Below are 27,730 nucleotides of genomic sequence, written 5' to 3'. Positions count from 1 at the left end.
CCTCGTAGGCCTTGTTTAGTTGTATTTTTGCAAAATAGATATTATAGCACTTTCGTCTATATTTGATAAATATTGTCTAATCATGAACTAACTAGGTTTAAAAGATTTGTTTCGTAAATTATAGATAAACTGTGTAATTAGTATTTCTTTTACCTATATTTAATATATTATGTATGTATCGTAAGATTCGATGTGATGAAATACAACTAAACAAGGCCAGTTTTGGTACGAACCCCTATTTGAGTGACGACAGCTGTGCATCGAAAGTTGAGGAGGGCTTTGTTTAGTTCTAAAAAATTTTGCATTTTTTTATTCTCTATCACATTGAATCTTACGGTACATGTATAGAACATTAAATATAGATAAATAACTAATTGTACAATTTATTTATAATCTGCGAGACGAATCTTTTGAGCCTACTTAGTCCATGATTAGATAATATTTGTTTGTTAAATACAAACGAAAGTGCTACGGTGTTTATTTTGTAAAAAAAAAGATTAAACAAGGCCTAGTTGAGGCCTTGAAGGAATCTCTTGTCAGGTTCAAATAAATTTGTGACAAGTGATGAGTGAAATGGAATGATTTTGCTGCCGGCGAAGGTTTGTTTTGTACAATGGGAGTAGAAGATGTGTTGGAGAGTCAACTACACTGTACCTGCAGTAACTCATTGACTTGACCAGAGATATCAGACTGCAAGTTTAGGCCTTGTTTAGTTCCCCAAAAATTTTGCAAAATTTTTCAAATTTTCCGTCACATCGAATCTTTAAATGTATGCATGAAGTATTAAATATAGATAAAAATAAAAATTAATTGCACAGTTTGGTCGGAATTGACGACACGAATCTTTTGAGACTAGTTAATCCATAATTGGATAATATTTGTCAAATACGAACGAAAGTGCTACTATTTATATTTTGCAAAAAAATTTTAGAAGTAAACAAGGCCTTAGCATCTAGTTGTTTGATTCTCCAATATTTTGTCCTGAGATGCAAGTTGAAACCAAAAGATTATTGTATTCAAAGGTTGACAGACTAATGTAAACAATATGTGCTCATCTTTATCTAATATCTAAACGTGAAACTTTACGTCTCCAAGACAAAATTTCTCCCATATTTTTCATCCGCTCCTTTTCTTCCTCACCTTTATTCCGATTCCAATAAGGCCTTGTTTAGTTCCGAAAAGTGAAAAGTTTTCGGTACTGTAGCACTTTCGTTTGTTTATGACAAATATTATCCAATTATGGACTAATTAGGATCAAAAGATTCGTCTCGTGATTTACAGCTAAACTGTGTAATTAGTTTTTATTTTTGTTTATATTTAATGTTTCATGCATGTGCCAAAAAATTCGATGTGACGGGAAATCTTGAAAACTTTTTGGTTTTCAGGGTGAACTAAACAAGGCCTAAGAAACGAGTCCTTTGCCTTTTTCTTAGTAAAAAAAAAGTAAATAGTCCAAATAAATAAATCTCCAAATTCAATCGAAGAGGTGCTTCTAATCTTTTCCTAATATATAATTATAAAAATTTTAGTCCACTATATAATTGTAAAAATTTTAGGCCCTGTGTAGAGCCCTGTTTAGATTGGAGATGAAATTTTTTTGGTTGTCGAAAGGATGTTGCGAGAGGTTTTTTAAAAATTAATAAAAAAACAAATTACATAGCTCGTATGGAAACTGCAAGACAAATCTATTAAGCACAATTAATCTGTCATTAGTACATGTGGGTTACTGTAATACTCAAGATTAATCATGAACTAACTAGGCTTAGGATTTTCGACCAAACTGTATAATTAGTTTATTTTTTTATTTATATTTAATGTTTCATATGTCCAAAGAGGATGGAAAAAAATTAGGGGCCTAAGCTATCGCATAAGAAATCATAACTCGACGCCAACGCGGAGGGGGTTTGCCTCGCCGGCGCCATCGTTCCCGTACTTTCTGTGCTTCGCTCACGTCGTCGGCGTTCGCCGCGGCCAGGGGTGTAACACCGCATGGCGGCCGCCAGGCCGGTATCCATCGGGCGGCGGGCGGCGGGCGGCGATGGTCCCGAAACCCCGATTCCCAACGGCGAGCGCAACTCGACCACGGGAACGGCCGCAGGGGACGTGCTGCCGAAGACCCGCGAGGGCCAGCTGCTCGACTTGCAATGCCCATGCCCGTGCGCCGCGCGTCAGCGCGTGGACGCGAAGTCGGAGTCCGGAGGAATGGAGGATATGACATCGCGTGAAGGGCGGGCTCGGGATCCGGAGCTGATGACTGACCGGACGCGGGGTGAGAACCGCGGTGGCGACGACAGGAGGCGGCGACTGAGGTTTGGCTCTTTCTACTCCCCCAGATCTACCGTAATCTTCTGCCGGCTACAGAGATGCTCCCCATACGAAAAATGGGGAGCTGGTTGGACTATGTCGCAGTCCCCGTGTGTGTGTGGACGAGTGGAGTTGGGGATTAGGAAAAGTAGCGGGTCGAATGGTTCCTGCCTTGATTCAATTATCAAGTAGTTTGGCGTGACGTCGTGACCTCTGTATTTGGGACCTGATAGCCAATCCAAACCCCACATCTACATCGAATTTGACACCTAATACAGTAATACAATTGGGTGCGTTGTAGACTTGTAGTAGATGTGGCATTAGGCCAGGATTTTTCTATTATGATTGAAACTTGGACAGCAACATCCTAGCAACGCCAGTTACATTCTGCTCCATGGATGGTGATGGAAGGTTCATTGGAGAAGCTTTATTTCACCTATATGCATGGCTATTGCACATTTGCAACCTTTGATCTCTGAAAAGTTTATACAAAACTCCTAGTTGATGAACTTTTTGTCCGACCAAAAATAAATTTAGGAGAATTGTTCAATGAGAATTGAATAATATTTTGGGAGAGACCATTTAGCTTCACAAATCACAAGTTATACGGCGTGTCTTTATATCCACCACCCACTTTCTTAGGTGAAAGTTTTCAGGACCACCCTTTCATCGCCATCATTTTCTTATAGCCATCATGATATAACATATAGTTGTTTGATTCCCTTGACGGGTTCTACAATATTTATTTGTGAGGTGGAAGTTGAAACTGAAAGATGTTTGATTGAAATTAGACAGCCATGACCTTGTCAAAATGGTGCAAAATCATGACATGTACGTATTTGGTTGAGACCATATAGTCACATATGTGCTGATCAAACAAAGCAGAAGTTGTGACACACCATAGCACACTATGTACTACTATTACAAGAACTCCATTGATACAGTACATCTGCTTCTTCTGCTACTCTTCAGCCTTACAGTCACGCTGCAATTCCAAGCCAAAACGCTGGCTTTGCCAGGACCCAGCTGCCTGAAGCATTGCGGCGATGTTGAGATTCAATACCCATTTGGGGTTGGTGATGGCTGTGCAATGAAAGGATTTGAGCTCAGCTGCAACAATAAGGATGGTCGCAGCATCTTAACGGTCTTCGGCGTAATTCCGGTGCGGAAAATATTGCTGCTCGATGGCCAGGTTCGGATCATGAAACACATCTCATCCATGTTCTATAATCGCTCGACCAAGGAGCTCGAGTACAGTATGTGGGGCAAGGATCTCTCCGGCACGCCATATACATATTCAAGGAAGTCTAACATGTTTACGGTTATCGGTGTCAACACTTTCGCAACCATGACGGATAATGTTGTGAGTAGACTCTTGCATAACAAGAATTCATTTATCATCGTATATGGATAGCTGTATGTTTTAATTCTTCAGTACAATGGACTGGGTACGTTTTAGGCTGCTAACAAGTTGAATCTTCATGTTTATGCATGCAGAATGTGATTTTTGGGTGTGTATCGAACAGCTCAGCCTACAGCAACCTCGAGGCACAAGATGGGAAGTGTGTCGGTGCCGGCTGCTGCCAGGTTGCACTCACCAGGGACATGTACAATGACGGTGTGGATTTCAGTCCACTTTACAACACGACGAGTTACTACACCAACAGAAGCGCCACAGACAGGGCAGAATACCAGGCATATGCTGTGATAACAGAGACTGATGCGTTCCAGTTCAAAACAACATATCTCAACACAACAGCCTTTTTGGATGAGCATGATGACGGCCGTGTCCCAGCCATCTTGAACTGGGAAGTGGGCAACGAGACTTGCGATGTCGCGACGAAGAAAAACAATTCATATGCTTGCCTCAGCACTAACAGCATGTGCGTTAATTCCAGCAGTGGAGGCTACCTCTGCAACTGCACCAAAGGATACGAGGGCAATCCTTACCTTCCTGATGGATGCAAAGGTCGGGTATACCTTTTGATTCATGCATACGAGTACAGCAAAGAATTCCTCAGAAGAATATATTTATGCAATCCTTGAGCTCTAAGTACCATACTCTGTATGCAGATATTGATGAGTGTGCTGCCAAACCACCTCCATGCGCTGGCTGCAAGAACACACCTGGAGATTACTCTTGTCCAGGCCCGAGATCCTTGAACATTGTGGCACTAGCTGTAGGTAAACACACACTCTCGTCTATCTTTGAGAACGTGTTTGCATAGCTGCCAGAACACAACAGCCTTTTCTCTTCTATCATTATTAATTAGGGACTCATTTCAGAGTCCACTAATTCTCATGAGACACACTCCTAAAATGAAAAATCATAAAAGTTGTCACAGAAGCATGAAAATACTACTACTATCAATTGGATAGACTCTAATCATCATGGACAATAATAGCTATTGGATCTATTTTGTTTTCTAAAAAAACACCTCTGCTATTATAAAACATAGTCTAAAGTAACCCTAGCCCTAGATTTATATCTAAATTTCTCACCTTACCATTATGAAAAACGCCTAAAGCCAAGAAATCCAATGAACTTTCATCTAAATTACGCATATATATCATTATTAATTACAATCTAAACCATCCTAAATCTATATCTAAACTAGTAATCCCCGAATTTCATCCAAATTACCTATGAAGTACTTTATATTTTTGCTCCAATTGTGCACTTATGCCATTGTTAATATAAAAAGAATATCTCAAATCGCATGACTGTGTCACCATGCATGACATAAGGATGTGCGATGCACAGATAAAACTATGAATCAGGATGCAACCTATATAGTAATTGGTAATAAAATCTGTCACATCCGTATAAAGTAAAATGTAAATGTAAGAGTACTGTGTTAGAATATGAACAAATGAGAGCAAAGATAAACGTTTTTTATTAGGTATTGGCCTCAAACATATATTATGTCTTTTAAATTACTAGTCCATGTAGGACCACAAATTGATTAACTTGTTAAAATTTGTAATGACAGTAATTGTCTGAAAACCACACAGGTTCAAGCATCGGGGTTGCAATTGTGGTCATAGCCATCACCTGCACTTACTTGATCCATGAAAGGAAAAAATTGGACAAAATCAAGCGGAGGTATTTCCAACAGCATGGCGGGATGCTTCTATTACAGGAGATAAGCTTAAAGCAAGGAACTGCTTTCACCATCTTCACAGAAGCAGAGCTCATTGATGCAACAGACAAATTTGATGACAGGAACATCCTTGGCCGTGGTGGCCATGGCACTGTCTACAAGGGGAAGCTCAAGGAAGGCAGTCTGGTCGCAGTCAAACGCTGTGTTTCAATGACCAGTGAGCAGCAAAAGAAGGAGTTCGGCAAAGAGATGTTAATCCTTTCCCAGATCAACCACAAGAACATCGTTAAGCTACTGGGCTGCTGCCTCGAGGTAGAGGTTCCAATGCTGGTTTATGAGTTCATCCCCAACGGCACACTATTCCAGTTCATCCATGGTAGCAATGGCTGCCACAACATCCCCTTCTCGACTCGCTTACACATTGCCGTCGAGTCTGCTGCAGCCTTAGCTTACCTACATTCATGGGCTTCGCCTCCAATCCTTCATGGTGATGTCAAATCATCCAATATACTCCTTGACGAGAACTATGCAGCTAAGATATCAGACTTTGGGGCCTCGATACTGGCACCGACTGATGAGTCTCAGTTTGTCACACTTGTGCAAGGGACTTGCGGTTACTTAGACCCTGAGTATATGCAGACGTGCCAGCTGACGGATAAGAGTGATGTCTACAGTTTCGGGGTCGTTCTCCTGGAGCTTCTCACTGGCAAGAAGGCATTCAACCTTAATGGGCCTGAAAACGAGAGGAGCCTTTCACTACGCTTCTTATGTGCTATGAAGGAAGGCAGACTCATGGACATCATTGACGACCGCATCAAGAATGAGGACGACATGGGGTTGCTCGAGGAGGTCGCGGAGCTTGCGAGTCAGTGCCTAGAGATGGTTGGCGAGAGTCGACCGGCAATGAGAGATGTGGCCGAGAAGCTGGACAGACTCAGCAAGGTCATGCAGCACCCTTGGGTGCCTGCGCAACATCATCCTGAAGAGATGGAGAGCCTGCTCGAGGAGTCGTCGATGGTCAGTTTGGAGATGACAGGCACAGGAAATTTCAGCATGGAGAAGAGGATTGTGCTTCCATCTGGGCGTTAGAGTTGTCAGCACAATACCACATATTCATAGTGATGGTCTTGCGTGTGTGTGTACATACTTCTGTTCGTTTCAGGGTAATACATACTCCATAATTACATTTCGTTCTTTGGGAGAACTTAGTTATCTGATTTACTTGAGTGGCACTAATGGAAACGTTATTTACGTTTGCGGTGAAAGTTTTGTTGTGACTGGGGAAAGTTTCTTTTTTGCGACCTCTTTCTGCCACTCCTCATTTTCAGTCTCCCTTACCTGGAACGGTGAAAGACATCACGAGAGAATATTTGTATGATCGACTCTTTTCTGCAGGAGTGCAGGACCAAGGGATGTGGAGTTGTAGACTAAAGGTACTTTTTTTTTTGGAAACTAAAGGTGCTGGTGGGCCACTGGTTGTGTTGTGCTTGCTATGCTGGGCTGGTACTTGTCTGGCCCATGAGCCCATCATGATATCTGACTCCCAGTTTCTGGTTCATCACCGTTTTATGCAAACTGAAATTCCGTTTAGTTCGTAAATTTAGGCAAATCCTAACAGACACAGGTGTTCAACATGGAAAATACTTGTGACATGAAAAATACTTGTTGACTTGGACACATGGTGCAAAATTTCTTCTCTGCTACGTAGGTCGTGTTTAGTTTCTGAAGGAAAAAATTTCGCGACACTGTAGCACTTTCGTTTGTTTGTGATAATATTATTATTCAACCATAAACTAACCAAGCTTAAAAGATTTATCTCGTAAATTTCGACCAAACTGTGCAATTAGTTTTTATTTTCGTCTATATTTAGCACTCCATGCATGCGTCTAAAGATTCGATGTGACGGGGAATCTTGAAATTTTTTGAGTTTTTGGGTGGAAGTAAACAAGACCATAGTAGTACACCTTTCCGTTTAATTATCCATTTAACCTGTTTAATTGGTTGTTTCACTTATTTAGTAGACTGTTTAGCCCGAATAATAATTAAACGATAGGTGACCGATTGTTTACCTTTACCGTTGATGAGAAATTCATGATCAAGTTCATTAATATGATTTGATTAGTTTACTAGTAGTTCGTGAACCCAATTACCTATTGGTCTCTTTTCTACGTTCCAAAATATAATATAGATTTTAATTTAAATAAGTTGTCCTAAGTGAAACTATTCTAAATTTATACAAGTGAATAACAATATTTGGGTCTTACTAAACACTGTGTGCACATGTAGACTAAAATCCGCCGGCACACCTTATCTTATTATTCTTTTTCTTTCCCCACACCTGCCTTCTTCTCCCTGGTTGCCCCCTTATCGCGCAATTCTTCCCCTCCCTCGTCACGCATGCTATCGTGAGCTCCAGCCATGGTGCCCCCGCCCCTTGCTCTGGCTTGACGCCCGATCGACACGACCCCTAAAATGCCCTACCGCCATCACCACCGCCTGACTTGTCTGTCTCCTCTGAGCTCCTTCTCTTCTAAACCTGTTAGAGTTGGAGAAGAAGGAGTGCCGTGAACCATTGGAACCCTAGCTGCCGCTGGAGCTAGGGATGAAGACAGTGGGCGCGGGCGAGCATGCGCAGATCGGACGACCAGGGAGAGTGGCAGCGCGAAAATCGACGAGGGTGCGGGTACACGTGTTGAGTGTCTAAATCTCACGTTTGTAAGTAAACATTTTTGATAATATTTATATGATATCAAATGAGCACTACTATAAATTATGAAGTACATGTTTTTTTATTTACCATGTTAATATTCTTCTCTAAATTTTTTTAGTCAGAATAGTTTAACGTAATTACCACGTTAATTTAACGTAAATTTGGCCTAGCTGTATGAACAGGCCAAGCTGGACGAACAGGCCAAGGGTCTCGTGCGGCCAGGCCAAAAACAGTTGATTGGTTTGTTGACATGGGTCTTGTTTGTTAAATTTGTCAAGCCCAAATACCAAACTATTGAAGATACACAATTTATTCACTTGCCAAATGTTTTGTTCATTTGGCAAATCACAAGATTTGCCAAATCCATTTTACCAAACTATTGGAGTTGTTCTAAAGTCTCTTATATTTGAGGACCATAGCCCAATTTGCATTACACGGAACACGGTTATAATGTACCAACGCGTCGGTCAATCTCCTAGCCCGCAGTCACTCATTCCCCACTACAGCCGGTTTGATCCTAACTGCCGGCGCCGTTGGTGCTGCGCAGCGTTGGCTCCCACTCGCCCGCCCACCATTCCGTTCCCACCGCTCGCTCCACGCCGGAGCCACGGAATCGAATCAACCCGACGAGCCGGACGGTAAACCGGCCGGCTGGCCGCGCCCCCAGTGCCTTGCCCGCGCTGCGCAGACGCTGACGCGAGGCAGGGATAAAGCGCGGCCAGCCACAGCCCACAGCCAGTGCGGCAGGCCGCGCCGCAGCCGCAGCCGCAGCAAAAGGCAGCACCGAAAAGCCCCTTTCCCCTCGGCCGCGTCCCACATCATGACGATGGCGACGCCGACCCGTCGCTGCGGCACTAGCGCCAGTGCCAGTGCTCGCGCAGTCGCCACTGAAGTCTGAGGAGACCCGGCCAGCGGCCACTCCACTCCCGCAGCCCCGCCCCACGCTTGCTTCTCCGACTTGTGCACCCCCACCGCGCGCCAACTTTCGCTTTCGCTTTCCCTTTTGCGCCCCGCATCGCACTTATCTGCTTGCTTGGGCGATTTGGACTGGACGGGGGCGAGAAAAGCGAAGCGGGCGGGGAGAGAAGAATCACAACACCGGGCCGTGCCGATGGATGTGTAGGAGTAGGAGCTGTAGCTCGTTGACCTCTCCGCCTGGGCAGCAAGGAGGAGATGACTTCCCCGAAGCGGGCAGCGGGGCGGGAAGGGTGCGGGTGCTGGGCCGCCGTCGCGCGGGGCCTCCGCGGGGCTTGCTTCCGGCCGGCGGCGCCGGCGGACGGTGACGGCGGCGGCTCCACCAAGGGCAGCCACGTTCATGACGCAGGTGGTGGATTCTTGTCAGCTTATTCTCTCTCTTTTCTATATAAGTCTGTTTCCAGTCGGTTGGTTGGTGGATGGTGATCGTTTGTTTGGTTTGGAAAGATTTGTTCCTGCCTGCTTGTTCGTTAGTGGCAAAGAGTTGGCTTGGCTATTAGCGTGGTGTTGTGATATATGATTGATGATTTGATACGTTGATCATATATGGCAATAGGAAGCTCTTCTTTTCCATGTTCTTCTGTCCCCAGCATTCTTTGATTGTATTCATTGGAGTTCATCATGGATTTGATCGTAGCTAAAGAAGAATGATTAGATTGGCATGCAATGGTTAGGAGGTAAATTAAAGGTCAAACTTCAGCCTTTGAACTGAAACTGTCATATTGATGTGAGTTGGCTATTGGGCGATCAACTTTTCAACAAGCCATTCTTGGTGGTTGGCTGATTAGAGCGGACTAATGCAGCATTAGGTGATGCATTCAACGTTGTCTGTTTCTCCTATGCTAGATTACTTACAACTTGCACTATATTTATGAGCTTGCGCCGAACTATTTGAATGTTATATGCTCATCAGTCAGAGGTAAAAGGCATATCTTAATCTGATTTGTATGAAAATCCCCTTCCGGTCTGTCAATAGTCTGTGCTCCTTATCTTTCAATCCAAATAGCTTTATGTAATTCATTGTGGCACATTTCAGTTGCTAAGTGAGATTTCTAATCATACAGAAACAATTGAAGCTGACGTGGTAAAAGCTTTAAGAAAGTCTATGATTCATTGGTTCCAGGAGCCAATTACATCTGACTGTGTTGCTTGCTGCTGTTATGTTATCATATTGCCTGAAAGTGACACCTCCACAAATGATTAACCTGGATAACATAACAAAGCATGATCATGGTACTTCAAGTCAACTGGATAGGTTTGATCCTGTATTAAAAGCTGGGGATGACGGATGACTATGCAAAGTACATAATACTTTGGGTCAATGCCTAACTTTGTCTAACCGTTTTTGGATATGTGGGAGCCTGAGAGCGAATAGTTTTGACTTTGGAAAATAGATTCTATCTTATCTTAGTAATTGCTGTAGGTAAAAGTTTCATTTTCTGTGTGATGTGCTCAAGGAACTTTGTTTTCTCTGTAGCAGCAGAGACAAGATATCTGAATGCTAGCAATCGGGAGTTTGGTGATCGTTTTCAGACAAAATGTGATGGTGAAAATGGTGTTGATGCATCAATTGAAAAGAGAACACCACCCAAGCTACTTCAGTTTACCTTTCAAGAGTTGAAATCTGCCACCCTTAACTTCAGGCCAGACAGTATTCTTGGGGAGGGTGGGTTCGGTTATGTCTTCAAGGGGTGGATTGAGCCAAACAGCACTGCTCCTGCAAAACCTGGCACAGGGGTTACTGTGGCAGTCAAAAGTTTAAAGCCAGATGCGCTTCAAGGTCATAGAGAATGGGTGGTAAGTATTGTATGACTTTTTTCTTTTTGAATGGAGTATTGTAGCTATGATTTTTAAAAATAATCACATTTTCAGGCAGAAGTTGACTTTCTGGGACAGTTGCATCATAAACACCTTGTTAAGTTGATTGGATATTGTATTGAGGATGATCAAAGGTTACTTGTATATGAATTCATGGCACGAGGAAGTCTTGAAAATCATCTTTTCAGAAGTAAGCAATCACCTAACAGAGTTAATGCTTTAAGTTGAGTAGATTTAGTGCTTTGACTAATTCGTTTCCCCACTTAGCCTAACAAGTTGTTTGCTTCACTTATAAGTCTTTTTTGCATTTTTTCTCAGCACTCTTGGAATTTTTTTGTCGTCTATCACTCCGTGACATCAGAGATAATTACATTCTAACTTTCTAACTTAATTTGATTATGGTAATGTAGACCTGAGCATTTTAGCCTGGCCTTATTATATATTAAGTTTGACCTGTGCCAGTTACACCTATTCATATCTTAGTTAATAGACAAATGATTTCCACACAAAAATGTGGTTCTCCAATAGTACTGTAGTGAGCAAGGATGCATGCCTACTACCAATGGTGGTGTCCATTCTATTCCTAACTTCTATATTGGTATTAGGTCATGCCCATGTAACCATTATTTTTGGGAAACTTTTATTACCAGCTTTTTCATGAAGTTGATTTTACTGTATGCGCCTAATCTTGTCGACTTTCCTTGTCAATCATAATCTTTCTGTCTTCTCGTTCTTATGATCATGTCATCTTACTTTGTTTAATCTTGAAGGGGCTCTTCCCCTACCTTGGTCCAACAGAATGAAGATTGCTCTAGGTGCCGCGAAAGGACTAGCCTTCCTCCATGGAGGTCCCAAACCTGTTATTTACAGGGATTTTAAGACATCGAATGTTCTTCTTGATGCGGTACTTTATCTGTTGAATCTGTTTCATATCGTGCTTAGACAATGCATGCTACCTTGTTAATGTAGTGATTTTACTTCTGTAGGAGTACAACGCAAAACTATCTGATTTCGGTTTAGCAAAAGCTGGTCCTCAGGGTGATAAAACTCATGTATCTACTCGGGTTGTTGGCACCTATGGTTATGCTGCACCAGAGTATGTAATGACAGGTATCAGGGATAAACTTTTGACTTCAATAGTTACCTGTAGCAGAAATTCTGTTGCATGTTTGTACTTTACAATGTTTCAATGAGCTTGTATCTGTTATTGTGTTCGCTTCATACTGGATGCTAAATTGGCTTAACATTTTTCGCCAAAGACGTAAAATTGGGGCGTCATTCTTCCTTTAGAGTTTTCCACCAACTATAGTTCAAACTTCTTTCGAGTGAAACTGTGTTTTGCTTTTTATTGATGCGGTAAGGCTATAGACATAAATAACGAATCTTCTTGGTAATAGAACTAATGTTACATATGATTGCTTTGATACTATAATTTTGCTTCCATACTATAATCTCAGGAATTGCGCATACTTCTATGCCAATGCATGTGACGGTAGTATATGCATCGCGTGGTATTCTTTGCACAAAATTTGTATGCCTTACCTGATGAAACCTGAAAAAAATAACAAAACGTGTTAGTTTATAGTTCTTTCTTTAAGCAGTTGATATGTCAAGTTTTGTTACTCATATCATGCATACTGTTTTAAGGGCATTTGACATCTAAGAGTGATGTCTATAGCTTCGGAGTTGTGCTACTCGAGATGTTGACTGGGAGAAGATCAATGGACAAGAAGCGGCCTACAGGGGAGCAGAACCTGGTTGCATGGGCGAGGCCTTACCTAAATGATCGGCGAAGGCTCTATCAGCTCGTAGATCCTCGCTTGGGGCTGAACTACTCTGTCAAAGGGGTGCAAAAGGTTGCTCAGATCTGCCACTATTGCCTTACCCGTGATAGTAAGTCTCGTCCATCGATGGAGGAAGTTGTCAAGCAACTGACACCATTACAAGATCTAAATGACATGGCATCTGCATCACCAAGGCCTCGCTCAACTCAGCAGCGCGGTGAGTAGCACATGAATAAAGCGCTCTTTTACCAGTTTATCACAGTGCAATTCTGGATTCTGGATGCATCATCCAAGATGACTAATGAAGCTCACTGATTCTAAAAATAGTTGAAGCTCACTGCAGTTTACTTTGTGTAACAGGAAAGGTGCATAGATGACGGCCGGTTCTGCTGTAAGAAGAGCGGTGTGCTTCTGGTTGCTGGATGCTTGTTTGTTTTAATTGTATAGCAAAATTAGCTTTGATGTTGACTGCCGATACCTGGAGATGTGACACCGCCAGATGTCTCGCTCAGGTCGATCACACTCTGTTTGGCTGGTTGGCAAAGCGAGATAAGGATGTATCTGGTTGCAACATGTAATAATTATTATATATAATGATCATTTTTAAGTCCTGACGGGGGTTACAGTACAGCAGATAATGGCTGCTGTACACCCAGGTTAGTAGTCTTAATGCTGTCTGATTTTTGGCTGAGGGTCAGTAGATGGTGTGCTGTGTGCAGTTGTTCGCATTTTTTCAGGGGAAAGGTGCAGGTGTTAAATTGTGATTATACATTTGCTCTATTTCCATAATTCTAGGGTTTCATTTATATACATTTTTTAACAATCTTGCTCCACCCTATACCCAGGAATTCAAGCTGGGCCGGGATAGTGTTAAGGTGCACGGCCTCTGAAAGACAAACTGAATTCAGTCGGGCATACATCATCGGACTGCTCTGAACCCAGTGCTAAACCAACAACCCAAACCCTAACCGAATCTGCAGCTGATCTCCCAGGTAATCTGAGAGTAACAGGAGTAAACAAGAAACTGATCCTACAGCTGCCATGCATCATCAAACCTTTGAAAGTTTGAATCCTGTGACTCCTACGGTACGGTCCCCCTGCGGAGCATTTCGTCGCTCGTCTACATTGCTGAATTCGGCTGGGCAGCATTTCATTATCCATGCCACATTTAGTCATTGTTTAGTTCGCCAAAATTTTTGGATTTTGCTATTGTAGCACTTTTGTTTTTATTTGACAAATATTGTCTAATCATAGACTAACTGGGTTTAAAAGATTCGTCTTGTAAATTATAGTGCAATTAGTTATCTTTTTTATCTATATTTAATGTTCTATACATATACCGCAAGATTTGATGTGATGAGAAATTTTTAAAAATTTTGGAAACTAAACAAAGCCTTAGCCGGGATAATGCAAGGCGACGCATCACTGCGCCATCGCGACTTCACGAGGACGCGCCACGCATCGGTCCCTCTGTCGTCGACTCCGCACATGGAAACAGACCCACTGCTCAAACAAAGTGCTCATGCTCATCGAGACTAGAGGAGACGACTTCGCTTCGCGCGGCGAAGCCCAGCGCCGGAAAGCTCCAAACCGGCGGCAGGGGCGGCAGGGTCACGGGCGCGCCCGCCGTTCCCGAAGAGGACAACCACGTCAATCTCCGCGATACCCCCCCTGCGTCCTGCCTGGCCTGGACTGCGAAGTCTCGAGCCCATCGGTCCCCGCGCTATCGCCTATCGCCATGCATGTTCCGTCCGAGCAAAGCGCGGAAGCCCGGCCGGCGGAGCAGGGATAGCTTCTAGCTACGGCTGGAAGCGGACGCTTCTGCATGCGCCACTGCCGGCCCGTGAGCCCCCGGCCGTTGGCGGCTTGCGCGCGCGTCCCGTGCATGCTGCGCGGCCGACACGCACCCATCGGCTCGTCGCGCATGCAGTTTGCTTGGAAAGCAGAAACACACGGCAATGAAGATGGAATTGAGAAGACGCGACTAATGGATCCACTAAACTTAGTCCCGGGCACTTTGGATGTGTAGATAACAATTAGAAAAACTAAAAATGAGTTGATTATAAAAACTAATTTCTTGAGTTGAGAGTCGAGACTAATTCGGAGATGAATTTATTCAACCTAATTAATTTATGATCAGCAAATATTGAATATAGCATTACATAGTTTAATCATAGATTAATTACGCTTAGTAGGTTTGTCTAGTGAATTACTCTCTCTATTCCAAATTATAAGGCATTCTATGAAGAGTTAAAATATTTTAAGTTTGACCAAATTTATATGATAAGATAATGATATTTTTGATATTAACTAAATATCATTAGATTCTTTATTAATTATATTTTTATAGTATATTTATTTGATGTTACAAATTTTTATAATTTTCTCTATAATTTTAATTAAATTTAAAATGTTTTGACTCTCAAGATTCTCTATATTTTTATATTCTTAATTAGTGTTGATAAATCGTTAATGCAGGTTGGAATTGAACCTGTCAGATTTGCCATCGCGGGCACCAGAGTGCAGAGGGACCTCGTCACAAACTTCACTTGCCCGGCTCAACCGTACCTGACGCTCCTTATATAAGAAGACATGCGCTGCAGTGTGCACAGCCCGCAACGGCCGTCGTCGTCGCTGTGTTGAGCCGGCGCAATGGCAACCTCCACCTCAGTTCCCGTTCTCCTGCTCCTCGCCGCCGCCACCGGCCTCCTGCTCCCCAGCTCGCTGGCGTCGACGAGCAACTGTCCCCCGCCCGCGCACGGCGGCAGTGGTGGTGGTGGGCGCGTCCAGCCGTCGTACCCAGCGCCAGCCAGTGGCTCGCCGAAAGGCTACCGCTCCGGCGGCGGCCACAGCCACCCGCCCCACCATGGCAAGCCGCCCAAGCGCCACCACGGCCCCCCGTCCAACTGCCCGCCGTGCAACCCGCCGTACGTGCCTCCGACGCCTCGGCCGTCACCGCCGTACGTGCCACCGTACGTCCCGCCGACGCCTCGCCCGTCGCCGCCCTACGTGCCACCATACGTCCCCCCGACGCCTCGGCCGTCGCCGCCGTACGTGCCACCGTACGTCCCGCCGACGCCTCGGCCGTCACCGCCGTACGTGCCACCGTACGTCCCGCCGACGCCTCGCCCGTCGCCGCCCTACGTGCCACCATACGTCCCCCCGACGCCTCGGCCGTCGCCGCCGTACGTGCCACCGTACGTCCCGCCGACGCCTCGCCCGTCACCGCCCTACGTGCCGCCATACGTCCCACCGACGCCTCGCCCGTCACCGCCCAACGTGCCGCCGTCGCCGCCCTACGTGCCGCCGTACGTGCCGCCGACGCCGCCGTACGTTCCGCCGACGCCGCCGGCGTCGCGGACGTGCCCGATCGACACCCTGAAGCTGAACGCGTGCGTGGACGTGCTGAGCGGGCTGATCCACCTGGTGATCGGGCAGGAGGCAAGGTCCAAGTGCTGCCCGCTGGTGCAGGGGATCGCGGACCTGGACGCGGCGCTGTGCCTCTGCACCACCATCCGCTTGCGCCTGCTCAACATCAACATCTACCTCCCCATCGCGCTCAACCTGCTCATCACCTGCGGCAAGCACCCGCCGTCGGGCTTCCAGTGCCCGCCGCTCTACGACTGAGAGATCACCGGCCGGCTACCGCCCATCGATGTATACGCGCCATTGCATGGCGCTTTCCTAGTAATCAGGCATCGTGTGTGCAAGCTAGCTAGCTACTGCAACATGTCTCTACAATTTGTGTCGTAATTTCTTCTGTGTGCTCTCTTGGGTATGCATGTGCGCTCTCTTGGGTATGCATGTGCGCTTGCCTACTTGGCGTCAGGACTCGGGATCGAAATCTTCTCTAAGTGTGTGGCTCGCATAATCAGTCGATGTATCATGTTGCTCTTGTTTTCTGGTGAGGGCACATGCACAGCGGCAGGATTTCGTTCAGCTGCTTCGTTTTCAGAAATATAGTACCCCCTCCATCCCAAATTTTAAGGCATTATAAGAATCTTGAAGAGTCAAAACATCTTAAGTCTGACTAAAATTATAAAAATTTATGACATCAAATAAATATACTATGAAACTATAATTAAAAAAGAACATAATAATATTTAGTTAATATCATGTAAATTTGGTCAAACTTTAAATACTTTAACTCTTGAAAATTCTTGAAATGTCTTATAATTTAGAATTGAGGGAGTATAAGCTAAGGTGGCAGGAACACCTTGTTTGGTTCATTTCTGCAGCTATCATAATGCTCGACGGTTCTATTACCGCCTTGTGGTTTTCATTAGAATTGCGAGTTCAAGGCAAAAGTATGCATAATTGACAAACAAAAGGTAGCTACAATTATTCGACATTTGACCATCACAATAGCCATATATAGCATCTTCCCCCTGCCCTAAAAAAATCATATAGCATCGATGTTATTTTGAGATAACATCTATGGTTAATACCAATTATAGTTTAAGAACGCGGCTAAAAAATTCTTCTACCGCTCTTTCTCCTTCTTCCTACTCGCCCCATTATCGCTCCTGGTGGCCTCCTCCCCCTTCTGTTTCCGCCATGACCTCCCCCCCCCCCCCTCCCACTGCCGCCATGACCTTGTTCTCCCTAGATCCACCACAAGAACACACCGCTTTGGGCCTGGCCCGGTTGCCTCCAACATCGCCAGGTCCCTCTAGCCATCCCTATTGCTTGGGCAGCCCTATTCCTCCCCCCAAATCTTCACTTTCCATAAGCCCACTGGAGTTGTGGAATATGAGAGGGAGAGCTCGCGGGAAGCCCGAAACCCTAATTCACAGATACATGAGGAGGAGGACATACCTCGCTGGGATCCGCCATGGCCGCCGTGTAGATCCGCCCGAAGCCTCCATGTCTGCCGCCACCAGATCCGCCCTCTAAGGTATCCCCACCGAATAGCCGCCCTTCCCCCAAACCTTCCCAAGCGTGCTGAAATTGTGGAAGATGAGAGGGAGAACTCGTTGGAACCCTAACTCGCAGTTCCACTAGCAAAAGGAGGAGGACATACCTCGCCTGATCCACCATGGCTGCTGCCGGATCCACCCGAAGTGTCCATGTTCGCCACCGCTAGATCCGCTGCATGGTAGGCGTGCCCGTGGCTGCTAGGGAGGAGGTCGTCGAGAGGGAGGGCAGAGAGAGAGAGAGAGAGAGAGAGAGAGAGAGCGAGAGAGGGAGAGGAGAGAGAGGAGAGAGCGAGAGGAGAGAGTGCGGGTGTAGTGTTGGGGCGTGCAGGGTGTTAAATGCCCGGACGCCCGTAAGTAAGTCTTTGACGCCTTGTGTCATGTGTGTACCTAGCTACCACACCAAAGATAGTAGATTAGGAGCTTTGTGAGCAGCAATTCCTCAGTGTGAGAACACGTGTTGGTTGCCTTCAGTTTAATTCTATAACGAGGATTGAAAATCTTGTGGCAACACGAACATATGTAACTACACTTGCATTTGGGTTACTAGAAGCACACAAGCGTTTTTTTTGTTTAAATCCAAAAAGTTTTTGGATTTTGATATTGTAGCATTTTCATTTTTATTTGACAAATATTTTTCAACCATGGAGTAATTAGGCTTAAAAGATTCGTCTCGTTATTTACAGGCAAACTGTGCAATTAGTTTTTGTTTTCATCTATATTTAGTTCTCAATGCATGTACCGTAAGATTGGATGTGACGGGAAATCTTGAATTTTTTTTGGTTTTTGAGGTGAACTAAACAAGATCTTAACCAATTCAACAAGACATCCATCTTTGGTGCAATTTGTGTCATTAGCAGTGTCAATTTGAAGTTTGCCTATTTTAATGACCGTGTTATCTCGATGAGGAACCGAGTAACTCTCTTCCCAAAAGAAAAAAAAGATAGTTCCCATCATAAAAATAATGTTTGGAAGTTGATTCTCTAAACACAAGACCTCACGTGTTCCATAGACGTTTTCAGTGATTTTTTTTTTTACCTCGAAGAACAGTTTTTCTATAATCTAGTTTGGCAAGATTAGCTCTGGGCCAAGCGTGGCATATGGGCCTCAAAGTTGGGCTTTAGGAGTTGGCTGGGTAAATGGGCTAGAATGTCTCTTTTCGCAACGCCCACGCACACAGAGCAGGCACGCACGTCAAGTAGGCCCACCAGGCTTCCAGCTCGGTCCTGGAGACAAATAGGCCCACCAAGTCGACTAAGTCACACGACGTCCTGCGCTCATCCAAAAACTTTTCACACTATCACATCGAATATTTTTATATATATATATAATATTAAATATAAATAGAAAAAACTAATTATATAGTTTACAAAGATGAAGCTTTTGATCCTAATTAATCCATACTAAACACTAATTGTTGCAGTTATAAATGTGCTACAATGGTCTTGTTTAGTGTGTAAAATTTTTTGAGTTTGGCTTCTGTAACATTTTCGTTTAAGTTTGGTAATTATTGTTTTTCTATGGACTAACTAGATTTAAAAGATTAATATTGCAAATTACAGACAAACTATGTAATTAGTTATTTTTATCTAAGACCAATATGTAAGAACTTTTCTTTTGCGAACTAAGGTCCCTGCGAAAATTTTTTGGGCTACTGTAACACTTTTCGTTTGTATGTGACAATTATTATCTAATCATAGATTAATTAGACTCAACAGATCTATCTCACAAATTGTAGATAAACTGTATAATTAGTTATTTTTTATCTATTTAATGCTCCATATATGTGATGTAAGATTTGATGCGACGAAAAATTGTAAAAAGCTGCCACACGACTATAGATGGCCATCGGGCCGTGCCGGCCCGACCCGGCGGCCCGGCGTGCCGTGCCGTGCCGTGCCTGCCCCGGGCCGCACCGTGCCGTCGTGCCAGCCGGGCCGTGCCATCACCGTGCCTCGTGCCGGGGGTATGGCCCAAGGCACGGCCCGTGGGCCATCGGGCCGGCCCGAAGGCACGGCGGGCCACCGGGCCAAGGTCGTGCCAGGCCAGTAGTAGGTCTATATTTCCTTTTTTTGTTTACAATTAACATGCTATATTTTTTAACAGGCCAATTAGGATGAATGGATGGGACAACAGACCTATATTTTCTTTTTTTTAAATTAAAAAGTTATATTTTTTTACTAGGCCATTAAGCATCGGGCCGTCGGGCCGTGCCTGAGCCGTGCCACGGGCCACGGTGGCGGCCCAGGGCCGTGCCGGGCCGGGCCGGGTAGTTGTCGGGACGTGCCGTGCCGCGGGCCGGGCCAACGGGCCACGGGCTGCATGGCCATCTATACACACGACGTCCAGCTCCAGGCCTTGTTTAGTTCTGAAAAAATTTCGGATTTCGCTACTATAGCACTTTCGTTTTTATTTGACAAATATTGTCCGATCATGAACTAACTAGGATCAAAAGATTCGTCTCGTGATTTACAAACAAACTGTGTAATTAGTTTTTGTTTTCGTCTATATTTAATGCTTCATGCATGTGACGTAAGATTCGATGTGACGGGAAATCTGGAAAACTTTTTGGATTTCGAGGTAAGGCCTTGTTTAGTTCCCCAATAATTTTGCAAATTTTTTCAGAACCCTCGTTACATCGAATCTTTAGACGTATGCATGGAGTATTAAATATAGATGAAAATAAAAACTAATTACACAGTTTGGTCGAAATTGACAAGACAAATCTTTTGAGCCTAGTTAGTCCATAATTGGATAATATTTGTCAAATACAAACGAAAGTGCTATTATTCTTATTTTGTAAAATTTTTTGGAATGTAAAATTTTTCATATTCCACATCACATCGAATCTTTAGACGTATGCATGAAGTATTAAATATAGAAGAAAATAAAAATTAATTACACAGTTTGGTTGGAATTGATGAGACGAATCTTTTGAGCCTAGTTAGTCCATGATTGGATAATATTTATCAAATACAAACGAAATTGTTATTGTTACTATTCACATTTTGCAAAATATTTTGCAACTAAGGCCTTGTTTAGTTTGCAAAATTTGTGGTTTTTAGCTACTGTAGCACTTTCGTTTTTATTTGACAAATATTGTCCAATCACGAAGTAACTAGGCTTAAAAGATTCATCTCACAAATTACAGATAAACTGTTTAATTAGTTTTTATTTTCATCTATATTTAATGCTCCATGCATACGGCCAAAGATTCGATGTGATGGAGAATCTTGAAAATTTTTGTGAACTAAGGCCTTGTTTAGTTCCAAAAATTTTTACAAAATCGACACTGTAGCATTTTCGTTTGTATTTGACAAATATTGTCCAATCATGGACTAATTAGACTCAAAAGATTCGTCTCGTTAATTTCGATCAAACTTTGTAATTAGTTTTTATTTTCATCTATATTTAATACTCAATGCATGCGTCTAAAGATTCGATGTGACGGAGAATCTGAAAAATTTTACAAAATTTTTTGGGAACTAAACAAGGCCTAAACAAGGCCTAAACAAAGCCGCATTCGCACGACGCCGGCACGGCATTCGCAACGGCTGCCGTTGCCGGACAGCGAGCATCCTCGACCGTCGCGTCACGCCGTCACCTCACCTCACAATCGCAGTTGCAGCGTCCTCCTTCCCCTGCACCGCTGCACGGAAGAACGAGAATCGAATGCCTCGCACTGACGTGGCAGTCCGGACCAACCAATCATACGGCGCGCGCCCTCCCCACCCCAAAAGTCCACGCCACCCTCTCAAAAAGTCCAGCCCGCAACCGCCAAAGGCTTGCACAGCACGCTCCTCGATTCCCGCCTGCCGCGCGCCCAGCCGCACACGAGCACGCGCCGACGTCGCACTGACATCAGGGGCCCACGTGCCGGCTCGTGACGGCAGAATCCTTGTGCCTTCTGTGACATGTTGGGCCTAGACAGACCGACCGACTGACATCTGGGCCCGCACGTCGGTTTCTTGCCGCCCACCAACCCCACCCGCGCTCCACGACGCCAAATCCGCGCGGGAAAACGCCTCCGCGCCCGCGCGCCAAACCCAGTCCAAACCCCAAACATTTTCTTCTCCAGCGCGCACCCAAAAAAAAAATAAAAAAAAATCCTCCACCTCCAGCTCCGCTTCATTACTCCTCGCCTCTTCCGCGCCGGGAAGGAGTTTAAATCCGCCCCCAAACCCTACCCGCCTCCCTCCCATCCCTGCCTCCCCTCACCCAATCCAATCCTCTGCTCGCCTTGTTCTCCTCCCGGCGGCGGCGTGGTTTGTGCGCGCACACCAGGTGTTCGACGGGAGTCCTCGCCGGCGCGGAAGATGTACGTCGTCAAACGGGACGGCCGCCAGGAGACGGTGCACTTCGACAAGATCACGGCGCGCCTCAAGAAGCTCAGCTACGGCCTCAGCCAGGACCACTGCGACCCCGTCCTCGTCGCGCAGAAGGTCTGCGCGGGGGTCTACAAGGGCGTCACCACTAGCCAGCTCGATGAGCTCGCCGCCGAGACCGCCGCGGCCATGACCGCGTCCCACCCCGACTACGCCTCGGTGAGGAACACAACGCGAAACCCTCTCCCCTTGGTTTCACTTCTCCTGTTTGTCTGCTCTGTCCTGACGTGGGGTTGGTTGCTGCCCCTGTTCTCTGTCGTGGTTCGTGAAGCTGGCGGCGAGGATTGCTGTGTCGAACCTGCACAAGAACACAAAGAAGTCCTTCTCGGAGACGTAAGTAACGGCTGACTTTGGCTGAATTTCATTCAGTCATTCATAGTGGCAGGAGGAAGGCCGGATTCGTTGGATTGGGTTGTGAGTTGGGATGTGGCTGTTGTGGATGCAGGATTAAGGACATGTACATGCACTTCAACGAGAGATCTGGGCTGATGGCACCTCTAGTCGCTGAAGATGTTTATGAAATCATCATGAAGGTGAGATTCTGGTTTCCCCTGACACATTTCTGACAGGTCACCTGTGTAGACAGTGCTGGTCTGTTTCTGGCAGTTAAATTTTACTGTTCCATTTCCTTCTTTTATAAAATTTGTTTATTTCGTACAGTAAATCTGTTATGCCCTGCACTCACATGATGTAAATCATCCCTCACACGGCTCCAAATGCTGTTACATTTCAGAATGCTGCTCGCTTGGACAGCGAGATAATTTATGATAGGGATTTCGACTATGATTACTTTGGCTTCAAAACTCTGGAGAGGTCTTACCTCTTGAAGCTTGGTGGGAAGGTTGTCGAAAGGCCACAGCACATGCTCATGAGGGTGTCAGTGGGTATACACAAGGAAGACATTGAGTCTGCCATCAGGACGTACCATCTGATGTCCCAGCGCTGGTTTACACATGCTTCACCTACCCTTTTCAACGCTGGCACACCGAGGCCCCAAGTACTGTCTTGTTTCCCGCCAGATGATGTCAGCCTGGGTTGTGAAATTGTTTATTTACTGTTGCCTTTTTCTGTGATGCAGTTAAGCAGCTGTTTTCTTATATGCATGAAAGATGACAGCATTGAGGGAATCTATGAAACCCTGAAGGAGTGTGCTGTAATAAGCAAATCTGCTGGAGGAATTGGTGTCTCAGTTCATAATATCCGTGCTACTGGGAGTTATATTCGAGGAACAAATGGAACATCGAATGGAATTGTTCCTATGTTACGCGTCTTTAATGATACTGCTCGCTATGTTGATCAGGGTGGTGGCAAAAGAAAGGGTACGATTTTTCATCATTTTCACTTTTAGTTCCATCGTCTTCAGAAGTTCTTACAAGCTTCTACAACTTAGGTGCTTTTGCTGTATACTTGGAGCCTTGGCATGCTGATATTTTTGAGTTCCTTGATCTGAGAAAGAACCATGGGAAGGTAAAATCTCGACTATTAGTCTTTAATTACTTCCACATATAAAAACAGAAAGTATCTTTGTCTTTTGAACTCCAACACTAAGGTGACTTCATATATGCTTACTGTGCTGAGTTATCTTGATTCCTGCACCTAAAATTGATTCCTAACCTCAGTGTCTTCCTTATATATGGTTGTTCAAGTCTTAGCTTTTTATTCAAGCTATTGTCTTAGGCCTTGTTTAGATGTGAAAATTTTTTGTATTTCGTTGCTGTAGCACTTTTGTTTGTTTGTGGTAAATATTATCTAATCATAAACTAACTAGGGTCAAAAGAATCGTCTCGCAATTTACAGACAAACTGTATAATTATTTTTGTTTTTTTTCTATATTTAATGTTTCATACATGTCGTAAGATACGATGTGACAGAGAATCTTGAAAACTTTTTTGTTTTCAGGGTGAACTAAACAAGGCCTTATAGAGACAGTTACTCTTGTTTATTTCTGCATGATATCGAAACTTCTTGTAATTTTAGTCTGCATTCTGCTATCATGGAATAAGTACACCGTGCTTTGCCTGCTATCTGTGTGTAACATAGTATCATCCACTCAACTTATGAGTGGCTAGCATGGATCCACTCAACTTATGTTAACATAGTATCATCCGCTTACCTGCTATGAACAATATTTTAACAGGAGGAAAATCGTGCAAGGGATCTTTTCTATGCGCTATGGGTTCCTGATCTATTCATGCAAAGAGTCCAGAATAATGGAGAATGGTCATTATTTTGCCCTAATGAAGCTCCAGGGTTGGCTGATTGCTGGGGTGAGGAGTTTGATAATTTGTACAAGAAATATGAGAGCCAAGTAAGCTGAAAAGTGAAAGCTGTATTTGTATGTACGCTATATTGAAATGGGAACATGCTTTAGTAACCTTACTTTCTGGTTTAAGGGCAAGGCAAAGAAAGTTGTTCCAGCACAGACCCTCTGGTTTGACATTTTGAAGGCACAAATAGAGACCGGTACACCATATATGCTTTACAAGGTACATTAAGTAGCTATCAAATAAGGGTACCTTCTATATTTGTCACTTTTTCCAAATTTTTCCACGGTAACTATTAGGCTCTAAGGATTTGTTGTATGGCTATTAACTGTATGCAGGATACTTGCAATAGGAAAAGTAATCAGCAGAATCTGGGCACAATTAAATCGTCAAACTTGTGCACTGAGATAATTGAATTTACAAGCCCTAATGAAACTGCTGTCTGCAACCTAGCATCTATTGCTTTACCTCGTTTTGTCCGGGAAAAGGTATATCTTGTCAGTCCTAAAGCTCAAGTCAATCATGAAGGTTTGGTTCTGATGCACCATATAATAAACTTGTTTTTCAGGGTGTTCCTTTAGAGTCCCATCCATCTAAGCTTGTGGGTAGCAGTGATTCAAAAAATAGATATTTTGATTTTGAGAAGCTAGCTGAGGTTTGTTTACATCCAATTTGTCTTAGATCCTCTATTTTAACCTATGCTGATGAATGTTCTGATACATTATTGATTTTGGCAGGTTACCTCAACTGTTACTTACAATCTTAACAAAATTATCGATATTAACTACTATCCTGTTGAGACAGCAAAGAGATCAAATATGCGGCACCGGCCAATTGGTATAGGTGTTCAAGGCCTGGCAGATACTTTCATATTACTGGGCATGCCATTTGATTCACCAGAGGTACTTTTTATTTCTCCTTAACTCAGCATTAGCTGCCTGTTCCCTTATGTACTTAGCTGATATATGTAACAAATTGTATGTCTTTTTCAGGCTCAACAGTTGAACAAGGATATATTTGAAACTATCTACTATCATTCTCTGAAAGCTTCTGCTGAACTTGCTGCTAAAGAAGGTCCCTATGAAACATATGAAGGGAGCCCTGTCAGCAAGGTTTTCCTCAACAAGCTTTCCCCTTTTCAATTACTTTATATGCCTAGTGTTTAGTGATATTTATATTCATTATGAAGATTTCTGTTTTTTTTTCATTATCAAGTATGCATCGACCTTACATGTTCTCTACCTGCTTTGTAGGGCATTCTCCAACCTGACATGTGGGATGTAGTGCCATCTAACAGATGGAACTGGCCATCTCTAAGGGAGACCATTTCTAAAGTTGGGATAAGAAATTCTCTTCTTGTTGCTCCAATGCCCACTGCTTCCACTAGTCAGATTCTTGGCAACAATGAGTGCTTTGAACCCTACACGTCTAATATATACAGCCGACGGGTTCTAAGGTCTGTAACCATACTCCTTACTTCTTTAGAGTGTTTACATTCTGACCTACATGTGCATATATGATTAATCTTTCAATTTTTCTTCCAGTGGGGAATTTGTTGTGGTTAACAAGCATCTTCTTCATGATCTGACTGAAATGGGCATTTGGACTCCTACTCTGAAAAACCAGATAATATATGATGATGGTTCTGTCCAAAAGATAGCAGAAATACCAGATGATCTTAAAGCAATCTACAAGTATGTATTTCAATCAGATGCCATTATTTTCTACAAGACTCAAATTACTGTTTGAGCATCTAAAAGTTTATATATACAATTATTGCACTAGGACTGTCTGGGAGATCAAGCAGAAAACTTTAGTTGATATGGCGGTTGACCGTGGATGCTATATTGACCAGAGCCAGAGCCTCAATGTCCACATGGAGCAAGCAAACTTTGGGAAGCTAACATCACTTCACTTCCATGCTTGGTCCAAGGTATTGCATTGCACCTCCAGCCGTCACAGCAATTTTCTATCTTTATGAAGTGGTTTGGTTTTTCTAATCTTGTTCAATGCCAGGGCCTGAAAACTGGAATGTACTATCTACGCACACGAGCTGCTGCTGATGCGATCAAGTTTACAGTTGATACCACACTTCTAAAGGAGAATGGGAATGTGGTATATTTTCTTTCCTCTTAGTCCTACAAACTTTTTCCTTAAAGGTTACTAAAACACGACTCCCCATGAAAACCACTTGCATATGCAGGTGAGTAATGGAAAGCCCACAGAGGAAGACGTAGAAGCTAAAATGGCACAAATGGTCTGTTCTTTGAACAACCGGGAAGAGTGCATGGCGTGTGGAAGCTAGACTGGAGCTCCATCTGGAGTTCTGGACACCGCACTTCCTTATTTGTGACCACAACATTATATACCACCGGCTGATTATTGGAGCTCAATAACCATAGCGAATTCTGTGATGTAGGTTGAATTAAAAATTCCCATAATGGGAAATATCTTGTTCCCTGGATACAGCTACGGATCTCTGGTTTGTATTGCTCTACTGAGATTTATGCTGCCGGCCTGCAGCCAATGTATATATCTACTTCTATCAACGACATTGCCCTATTGGTGTGTGCTGTCTGCTGTGTGAACTGTGCAATATTCTTTGCATATGGTCGAGTTTATCATCACAAACAATTGGCTCGAGCAAGAAATAATTCACGTTTTCCATGGTGGGAGACCATGCTTGTTATATATATGTATCATTCATAGTTGGGGAAAGTTAAAAAGTAACTCAAGTCTCAATCACCATTTCTTGCAAGTTATAACCATGCAGACCGACATTTAACGCGGAAGCGATTGTTTGGATCTACCTAGGGAGAGAGATCGCACACATCACACAGGAGACTTAATATTTGGTAACGAGGTTGGGCCGAAGCCTACCTGCCCGAGGCATTGCTTACGGGTGCTCCTCCTTGAAACCGCAACACTAGCCACCTGACCAACAAAATCATCGGCACCCCCATGAGCCTGTCACCTTTACAAGTGTAGCCCTGTCCTTAGGCCTTGTTTAGTTCCAATTTTTTTTTTTTGAAAAATCGACATTGTAGCACTTTCGTTTGTATTTGACAAATATTGTTCAATCATAAACTAACTAGGCTCAAAAGATTCGTCTCATCAATTCTGATCAAACTGTGCAATTAGTTTTTGTTTTCGTCTATATTTAATACTCAATGCATACATCTAAAGATTCGATGTGATGGAGAATCTGAAAAAATTTGCAAAATTTTTTAGGAACTAAACAAGGCCTTATATAGAGGGGCTGAGTTATGAGAGCCAAGCTCATCTAACCATATACTACCCTAATTAGTATAAATAAATATTTGATACATTTGTAGCACAGACAAAATAACTTTTGTGAAAAGGAAAAGGGTTGTGTTTTCATACAATATGTAGGAATCTTAAACCGCAACGCCTGTAATGTTGCTTCCGCCTCCTGTTGAACTGGGCTGCAGCATGAAATCGTCCTTGAT

At 43.8% G+C, this 27,730-nt stretch overlaps 4 protein-coding genes across 6 annotated transcripts; all 4 read left to right on the top strand.

The window, feature by feature from the left end:
• Positions 1,849–6,690, top strand: LOC8072570 (wall-associated receptor kinase 5). Its single transcript, XM_002437875.2, has 5 exons — positions 1,849–2,309; positions 3,277–3,667; positions 3,802–4,273; positions 4,378–4,488; positions 5,320–6,690. The coding sequence occupies exons 1-5, from the start codon at positions 1,990–1,992 to the stop codon at positions 6,495–6,497; spliced, it is 2,472 nt and encodes an 823-aa protein (XP_002437920.1). The 5' UTR covers positions 1,849–1,989; the 3' UTR covers positions 6,498–6,690.
• Positions 8,845–13,501, top strand: LOC8072568 (receptor-like serine/threonine-protein kinase At3g01300). Of its 3 annotated transcripts, none has more exons than XM_002437873.2 (7): positions 8,856–9,442; positions 10,571–10,890; positions 10,966–11,101; positions 11,682–11,815; positions 11,898–12,021; positions 12,559–12,912; positions 13,056–13,501. In XM_002437873.2, the coding sequence occupies exons 1-7, from the start codon at positions 9,292–9,294 to the stop codon at positions 13,070–13,072; spliced, it is 1,236 nt and encodes a 411-aa protein (XP_002437918.1). In that variant the 5' UTR covers positions 8,856–9,291; the 3' UTR covers positions 13,073–13,501. The 3 variants fall into 3 exon arrangements, with proteins under 3 accessions (XP_021305693.1, XP_002437918.1, XP_021305692.1); XM_021450017.1 differs by having other exon boundaries at positions 8,858–9,442; positions 10,574–10,890; XM_021450018.1 differs by lacking the exon at positions 13,056–13,501 and having other exon boundaries at positions 8,845–9,442; positions 12,590–12,752.
• LOC8072348 (36.4 kDa proline-rich protein) lies at positions 15,290–16,676 on the top strand. Its single transcript, XM_002437872.2, has one exon. It carries the CDS (start codon positions 15,348–15,350, stop codon positions 16,320–16,322), a length of 975 nt encoding a protein of 324 aa, XP_002437917.1. The 5' UTR covers positions 15,290–15,347; the 3' UTR covers positions 16,323–16,676.
• Positions 21,657–26,949, top strand: LOC8070903 (ribonucleoside-diphosphate reductase large subunit). Its single transcript, XM_002437871.2, has 17 exons — positions 21,657–22,155; positions 22,268–22,329; positions 22,442–22,529; positions 22,730–22,993; positions 23,075–23,315; positions 23,387–23,463; positions 24,134–24,304; positions 24,390–24,482; positions 24,599–24,748; positions 24,829–24,915; positions 24,998–25,162; positions 25,253–25,372; positions 25,514–25,716; positions 25,805–25,954; positions 26,046–26,193; positions 26,277–26,375; positions 26,464–26,949. The coding sequence occupies exons 1-17, from the start codon at positions 21,928–21,930 to the stop codon at positions 26,563–26,565; spliced, it is 2,448 nt and encodes an 815-aa protein (XP_002437916.1). The 5' UTR covers positions 21,657–21,927; the 3' UTR covers positions 26,566–26,949.

The sequence above is a fragment of the Sorghum bicolor genome, chromosome 10 (genome assembly GCF_000003195.3).
Source record: "Sorghum bicolor cultivar BTx623 chromosome 10, Sorghum_bicolor_NCBIv3, whole genome shotgun sequence".
Classification (NCBI taxonomy): Eukaryota; Viridiplantae; Streptophyta; class Magnoliopsida; order Poales; family Poaceae; genus Sorghum; species Sorghum bicolor.
Note: the sequence above shows the minus strand (reverse complement) of the source record. Positions and strands in the feature narration are given on the sequence as shown.